The sequence below is a fragment of the Pyricularia pennisetigena genome, chromosome 3 (genome assembly GCF_004337985.1).
Source record: "Pyricularia pennisetigena strain Br36 chromosome 3, whole genome shotgun sequence".
In the NCBI taxonomy this organism is placed as follows: domain Eukaryota; kingdom Fungi; phylum Ascomycota; class Sordariomycetes; order Magnaporthales; family Pyriculariaceae; genus Pyricularia; species Pyricularia pennisetigena.
In genome coordinates this window covers 1547953-1555911 of record NC_043742.1, presented here as the reverse complement: position 1 = coordinate 1555911, position 7959 = coordinate 1547953, and the positions used below count along the sequence as shown (strand labels likewise).

General features: G+C 52.0%; 3 protein-coding genes across 3 annotated transcripts in view; 1 reads left to right on the top strand and 2 right to left on the bottom strand.

The window, feature by feature from the left end:
* Positions 1-653: 653 nt before the first annotated feature.
* On the bottom strand, positions 654-3316 carry PpBr36_02322 (uncharacterized protein; the record flags this gene model as incomplete). Its single annotated transcript, XM_029889504.1, has 2 exons — positions 654-1658; positions 2921-3316. 2 exons carry the CDS (start codon positions 3314-3316, stop codon positions 654-656), a joined length of 1401 nt encoding a protein of 466 aa, XP_029753271.1.
* Positions 3317-6967: 3651 nt separating this feature from the next.
* The window catches only part of PpBr36_02321 (uncharacterized protein), a gene marked incomplete at both ends in the record, with an annotated part of 1249 nt that continues 257 nt past the window's right edge, over positions 6968-7959 (bottom strand). The window contains one exon of the mRNA XM_029889503.1: positions 6968-7931. Within this exon, the coding sequence (XP_029753268.1) occupies positions 6968-7931 (964 nt within the window). The remainder of the gene's footprint in view (positions 7932-7959) is intronic.
* Positions 7049-7959, top strand: part of PpBr36_02320 (uncharacterized protein) — a gene marked incomplete at both ends in the record, with an annotated part of 2162 nt that continues 1251 nt past the window's right edge. The window contains one exon of the mRNA XM_029889502.1: positions 7049-7919. Within this exon, the coding sequence (XP_029753269.1) occupies positions 7049-7919 (871 nt within the window). The remainder of the gene's footprint in view (positions 7920-7959) is intronic.

Genomic DNA, 7959 nt, shown 5'->3' with positions numbered 1-7959 from the left:
TACCCGCCAGGGAACCACCCACGAAAAGCATAGGGAAGCGGCCGCGCCGAATCGGCCAAACGGCCGAAAAGTAATGGCAAAAGTGGGTTGGTGGAAGGGCCTTGCAGGGCGGTAGGTAGTGGGCGCAATATGAATTAATAGTTTTATGAGGGCTTTGGCTTTTGTAAAACTCTAGTTAGATTTCTAACAGGGACTTGCATCTTTTGTATAATTTGGGGCTTTTCCTAAGCTCCCAACTAAAATGCTATGTATGACGGATTGTTGAAATGCCATTTTTGTTCTGAATCTGATTGAGGCAAAAAAAAAAAAAAAAAAAAAAAAAAAAAAAAAAATCTTTATATACAAGTAATTGGTCATGACTCATAACAACAAGGGGGGTTTCAACATTTATTTGGCATGGGCTGTCAGGCGAAAGAGGTCAAGATACAATATGAGTAATATGACAGGGTCCGGTTGAGGCGAGACTTTGGTGAGGAGGGGGGGCTGGCAGACAGACATTCGTGATTTTTGCGTCGCCTGGTGGGCAAGTATGAGGGCATCGACCCAGATATATATGTATATGTGTGCATGTAAAATATGCAGTGCCGCTCGAAGAGAGTCCCATGAGAAATCTCAAATGCACCTTGGCGCCCTAGTGCCAGTGTTGCCAGTCTCTATTCTGGCCCCAGCCATTCATGGTACCAGTGTTGCCAGGACTCCCAGGAACTAGGCCGGTCATTCTGCGTGGTCCTCTCTTCATCCTCGTCGAGCTGCCTCTTGACAGCGTCCTCGTCATCCCCCCGCTCAGCCGCCTCCGCCAGCAGCCAGGCCCTCCTCGCGCCCGTCTTGAGCCCGTAGTAGGGACACATCCAGCGGCCCTCGTCCGCCAAGTCAAAGTACGGGTCGAGGAACCACTCGTGCAGTCCGCACTCGGCCAGGATGTCGAAGCGCCGCCAGACCTGCCACCTCAGCTCCCAGCCGCTGGACCCGGCTGGGGACGGCGTCTTGGTGATCTCCCACTCGGTGCCGCAGTACTGAGCCGCCCAGCCGACGCACTCGCACCTGGCCAGCGTCTTGATCTCGAGCGCGCACACCTCGCTCAGCGTCTTGGCGCAGCTGCACTCGACCTGTTCGTTGATCGGCCCGACGTCCGAGCAAGACTCCACGTCCGAGGCCTTCTTCCGCGGCCAGTCGTCAAAGCACCGGCACCTCCCCGCCTGGCCCTCGAACTCCTGAAACAGCCTCCTCCCGGGACAAACCCAGGGGCCCACAAAGGGCTGCTTCCACCACAGGTTCCACAGGTCCGGGGTCCCCGAGTCGTCGCGCAGGACGTACGTGGCGCGCACGTGTAGGACGCCGTCGATGGCGCGCGGCTCGTAGTGGTAGTCGATGGCCACCTGGTCCAGTAGACCGCCGTGCTCCTTGGCCATGTTTAGGCATGGCTGCCAGGCGCCGCGCTTCTCCAGTATGGCGAGGGGAGGGCCAAACGATGGGCCCAGGCTTGCGGCGCGCATGGCCAGGCGGGCGGTGCGGTAGTCGACCTCGTAGTCGGCTGTTGCGTTCGACTCCTCCGGGTACGGGCCTGGGTCGCTGGGGAAGACCCACTTTGTGACGGCGCAGTCCGTATTCGTGGCGTCCCCGTCGGGGAAGACTGGTTTGCCGTCGTCGTCTAGGTGCCACTGGTACAGGAAAAAAAAAGGGGGGGTGGTTTGTTAGTCATTAGGGGCGATGCGCGACCGTGGAGGTTCTCTTGGCGTATTCTTTATCACTTACATCGTGCAGCTTGACACATGATGGGCAGTAGTATTGTTCCGGCGTCTGCCGCTCGATGCACCGCAGCATCCCGCCCCGATGACTGACTTGCTCGATGGCCCCGTGCGGGAACATGCTGCGGTACAGGCTCTTGCATGTGACGCCCAGCATCGCCTTGCTCTCGACCGTCAACAGGTCGTAAATCTGCATGAAGAGCTCAACCGGTAGAGCCATCAAGGCCGGCAGCTGACCTGTTGGGGAGAGCTGTGCGGCATACACATCGTAGTTCTGTTGGACGGCGGATATATACTTGGCAAGATTATCGCTGGGATCTCCTTGGTAGAGAACCAGTGCCGTTGATGGTTGGGCCATGGTTTCTGCTGGTTCCGATGAAAAGAGTAGGGAAGGAGGCAAGGTAGGTAAATGATAAAAGGCAAGAGTTGAGGAACAGGAAGCAGGCAGAGAAACAAGAGTGATTAATCTTGACAAATTTCCAACAACTTTATTAGAATGATCTGACGACTATCTTCCAAAATCTCTAACAGCAGAGGAAATGGGTGACGCTGCTCTTTTATAGAAAGAAAAAAAGGCAGAAATTGTTAAAGTCACCTCCCCAACCTCGTCATGTCGTCCATGTGAAGGTGCAATACATGTGCAACTACTAACTGACCGGAAAGCCCAACCCCCAAGATAACATGCAGTTGGCAGCTCATTCGGTCGCCACAGACTGACTGAAGAACGTGAACGGCAGGTGTAATTTGTTTTTTCTCTTTAAGAGCATGTCAGGCAGTAGTGAATTAGTTGAGGCTCGAAGGCGGGCGTGCTTCCCCGGATCCATGTTTCCGATTTGCATTTTGACACATGCCTCCGCGTGAAAACAAGGTTCATTCACAGTTTTCCGTCCGCAGCCATCTTGCGCATGACGGTGATAGTGCCAGAAACTGCATTCTTGGCCATCTGCAGCAAAGAAAATAAAAAAAAAAAAAAGCAAAAGTTGTTAATGGTCAGCACTAGGTCGAGAATCACGTGCTAATCCAGGCCTCTTGGCTGCACACCGACTTTCACGGGCAAAACCCCTCTCCCTCTCCCCGCCTCCTTTTCAAGAGGATAATCGCATGCCAAAAAAAGAGGGAGGGAGGGAGGGAAGCAGACAGAGGTGTAAATATAACAAAAAAAAAAAAAAGCTTACTTTTCCGTGCTGCGAAGTGTCGGCGCCCTCCTTAATGACCCAGTCAAAAGCATATGTGAGCCAGAGGTCATTCTCGTCGTCGCTGGGGCCCTGGCCGACAATGTTCTCGACCTCGTCGCCCGTGTCCATCTTGAAGTGCACCTTGGCCGGCGCGTAGTTGGTGCACACCTCGGTGATCTTGCCGGCGGGGAGGCCCAGCCCGGACTTGAACTCGACGTGGCGGGTCACGACGTTGTCCTTCTCCGACACGACGCCGCACGACGTGATGACGGGCACGAAGAGCGACGGCTCCCGCACCTTGATCTGCAGGGCGCGCCAGACCTGGTCCCGCGTGAGGACGGGCTTGGCACCCGGCGGGTTGATGGGTGCGGTGGCGGCTAGGTGGAAGGTGGGCATTGTGATGTTTTGTTTTGTTTGTAGAGGGTTGAGGTGCAGCAGCAGCAGCAGCAGCAGCAGCAGGTATATAATGTGGCTAAGGTAGATGTGTACTATCTTGTTGTGATTGATGTGCTATGATGAGATGATCAACAATCCACGGCTAGTGGTGGGAAGCAGGTGCAATAGGTGCCTTTTTATGGCCAAGATGTCACAGGTGATGGCCTGTCGTTGATCTTGGTTCACTACCAGCTCATCCAACCCCCGATCCGGGGGGGTTGTCAGGTGTGCCAAGCCGCCGAAACAAACGACCCAAGCGGGATTGGTTTGGTAGTTGCCCTACGGGGCATGGCGTTTTGCTTGATTGGCCTGGGTAGTGTGCACTTCTCCACCAAACATCCGGTGCGGCCCCATTGGGATGAAAATGCGAAAGTCCTTTTGGCCGAAACGCGAGGTCCGGTGGTCGTGACAAATCACTCCGCGCCAGCGTCGTCTTTTACAAAGCAGACAGAAGCGAATCCACGACCGTCCAAATGCTGCATTCCAGTGCGATCTTTTTTTTTTTTTTTTTTCTGATTGGCAATGCTGCCCAAATCCAACTATGCGCGACAGTTTTATGATGCTGGCGACTGTATCGCGAGACGTGAATGATTAATTTACCCGTTTGCGATATTTGGACAAATGTTTTTTTTTTTCTTTTTCTTTTACAGCATAGCATAGCAGGAGCGTGCCAAGCATCGTGAAATATCCGGTGGGGAACACGCAAATCTGACGACATTAGAATCCAAACATAAGAGAAAAAAAAAAAAAAAAAAAAAAAAAAATTATGGCTTAGAGCCTTAACGTATTCGGATACGCATTGAAATGTCTCCAAAACCTCAATCAACACACATTCACCGATTATGGAAATCCCATCCCAGCTTTCCACGGTCATCCGACCCGCCGCCCCGGCAGCCTTCACTTGTTCGACACTGGCATTAATTATACGCACCTCCGATGGACTATAAACAGCGGAGACCCTGGGACGGTTTCGGAGCGGTCCGGTAAAATCGAGTGTCGCAAGATCAAGATTAACAGAGATCCTATATTGACAGACCCGAGTTTTCGGTTCGTGCCATACGACAACCCAATGAGTGCAACCTGCCGGGGGATGACGAACCACTAGAGGCTGATTTATGATCCTTGAGTCCCCGGATTCGAGTTTGAGGTTGCTTTCTGAAGATGCTGTTGGATATGCTGCAGTCGGCGGTGACGTTTGTCGCCGGAATCCTTTGACATCGTCATCTTTGAGCCTAGGAATCCTATCTTGCAAGGATCGCACAAAGAATGTTTACCCTTGGCGTTGATGCATACTCAGTCTGCACAGATCCGAACCAGAGCCCAGAATTTGGCAGGGTTAGTTTCAACAATCACGGCCACCAATCGCATTTTGCAGAGTCACTCTCAGAGTTAATGGTGTAGATACTTGCTTGCCCAAGACCTGAAATGCCTGGAAAATTCACGGAATTGTTAATTGAATCTTATGATGCCTACAATGCAAATGCAATCAACAACCTCTCCGATAGATCTAATTCGTGCAAGCAATTTGTGATGGCTGTCATTCGGACAGCTTCCGTTGTAGGGCGGTAACAGACCAGTGTGGATCGGATGACTAACTGGCTGGTCCCGGACAAGTCGAGATGCTTGATATGCCATCTCCTCCATCAACACGGTTGGCGCTCTGGCTGGATGAACGTTAGTATCAGCAATTATCCTGACCGCCAGATGGCGAATTATCTAAACCGGCTGGGCGATTTGAAAGCCCCTGGTATGCGTGTCATTGAGAGAAATAAGGAAAAAGAAAAAAAAAAAAAAAAAAAAAAAAAAAAAAGACCTTGGCAAAAGAATTGAGTCGCGTCGCCAGGCGCCGTCATTCTGCTGGTGGGCCAAAAAGCACAGGTATTACTTGTGGGTAGAGCTCCGCGGACTCCCTGCTATTGACAAAAATTGCACTGTAGTTAAAGTATGGTTAATATTGTGTTAGCACTGTAAACATTTTATTGGATAATATGAATGGGCGATTTGACTTTGGCTGTTTATAATAACCCGTAATTTTTTAAATTTTTTTTTTTTAAATCTTCACCATAGCACAGATGAGATCTGTATTCGTTCTCCCGTACGCTAAATTATTCCAAAAAAAAAAAAAAAAAAAAAAGGATTTGTGGTTGTCGAGGTGCAGGCCGTTAAAGTTTGTAATTTTAATTTTTGCATACAATTTACATACAAAGTTAAATGATCCAAATTCAGGGGTGTTCCAGATTTTAGGGATCCCCTATCTGACGGGGCTCCGCGAAGCTCAACCGACAAATACTCCCCATGGCAGAATTCATGACATCCATCTACTAATTGCAAATCATACTGTTTTATTCAAGGGATCAGAGTCACGCAAACCATTTTTCTCGCAACTCATCAATTTACGGAAAAATTATTCGGGATCCTCGGTTGGAGTCGAGTTGGAACACACCGAGGTAGGGAGAGGGTTAGCTCGGCTTATTCGGACGCGACAGCGGAATTGCTCTCGCACCAGAAGTTCACCGCACCTTAGGTACGACATGATTAATTATCGACGGTGGGCGGTGCTCAACTGTTCGGAAAAAACGACACATTGGCCAAGTCATTTGACTTGATCCAGGGTCCATCCTCGCTTTTCTCGGCGCAACAAAAGCAAAGAACTTCACAACATGGAGAATTAACTGTAGGTTCGTCAATCATTACTGCCGCAAGATGGGTCGCGCCAAGCAGTATGCATGACAAAGGGGCTGCACGAGTGCGGTTGCGACATCAAGATGTTGAGTTAGTAAAGCCAAGGCAACTTAATCAAGTTAAGCCGTGGAAGTTGGGCAGAATTTGGCGATGCCATGGAATCTACTAATCTTAGCAGCGGCAGGTACATTATTCAAATATATGCTAGACCCAGTCATCAAGTATTATCCAGGGCCCGACGGCACAACAAAAATGAGAGAAGAAAAAAAAAAAAAAGTTGTCTGTTGAGATCTGACCGTGGAAAGTTCCGCTTTCTTTTTTCTTGTCAATTTCCAAATGTTCTGACCTCTGCGAAAACCCATCTTCAGCGTCGCGTCCCTTTGCTTTGTCCATGTTGGCCAGCACCCGCTTAACGGCACCACAGCGAAAGATCATCGGGCCAAACGTAACCAAGGACACGGCAGATTCAGACGAGGGTCCCAGCCCAGCACTTCTGAGACCTGCATCTGATCTTGGCCTTTGCTTATCAACCCACAGTAGATGAGTCTTGAGCACGTCCCATGTCGTGCCTGCACCAAAACTGGACAAGACTGCGTTAATCTACCACGTGAAAAACGAAAAAAAAAATAAGCCTTTGCCATCCGCATCAGGCAGGCTTACCCACCGCCTTGGGGGGAAGGCAGACTGAAGGTTTGAGCTGAATAAACTAGTAGCTCGGGGATTCGCCTTGCTTATAATTATAAGCTCATACGTGGACGAATCGCCTCGGTTGGATTTTCCTTCTCTGTTTTGTTTTTTTTTTCTCCCTGGTTTTATTTCGTTTCTTTCAGATCCGCCAACTCGGCCTATTTTGAGCCACTACCATCGTTGAGCAGCTTCAGGAGTGTGCCTCTGCAGTCCTTTGGTGCGCTCGTCATTCCGACAGCAAACTTAGACCTTCGTTCCTTCAAGTCGCCAGTTATAACCTTGGGCCAGAAAAGATAAAAGCAAAAAAATCTCGGCAAAGTCGCCATGCTCGACCGCATCCTCGTTCACCTCGGCCTCTTGGCCTCCCTCGCCACCGGCCGCGTCCTTGACAGTCTGCCTCGTCCTCCAAGAGGCTGGTCGTACTCGCACGCGGCAGACCCCACGGAGCCGCTGACGCTCCGCATCGCCCTCCGGCAGCAGAAGGCGGCGGCCCTGGAGCAGGTGGTGCTGCAGGTCTCGGACCCGAGGCACGCCAAGTACGGGCAGCACCTGACGCACGACGAGCTGCGGTCCTACACGGCCCCGACACCGCGAGCGGTCCGCAGCGTGACGTCGTGGCTGGTCGAGAATGGCGTCGACGACTACAGCGTCGAGCACGACTGGGTGACGCTGCGCACGACGGTCGGGACGGCCGACAGACTGCTCGGCGCCGACTTTGGCTGGTACGCCGGACCGGGCGAGACGATGCAGCTGCGGACGCTCTCGTACGGCGTCGACGACGCGGTGGCGCCGCACGTAGACCTCGTGCAGCCCACGACGCGGTTCGGCGGGCCCGTCGGCCAGGCGTCGCACATCTTCAGGCAGGACGACGTTGACGAGGAGCAGCTGAAGGCGCTGACGGTCGGCTTTCAGGTCATGGCTGACCCGCCGGCCACGGGGCCCGGGTCGGTCAAGGCTGCATGCAACGAGTCGGGCGTGACGCCCCTGTGCCTGCGGACGCTGTACAGGGTCAACTACAAGCCTGCAAACACTGGGAACCTGGTCGCTTTCGCGTCCTTCCTGGAGCAGTACGCTAGGTACAGCGACCAGCAGGCATTCATACAGCGTGTGCTCGGGCCGGGCGTTCCGTTGCAGAACTTTTCCGTCGAAACAATCAACGGAGGAGCCAACGACCAGCAGAGCAAGCTTGACAGCGGTAAGCAATGGTCTACCTGGATACTAAATCACACTTTTTT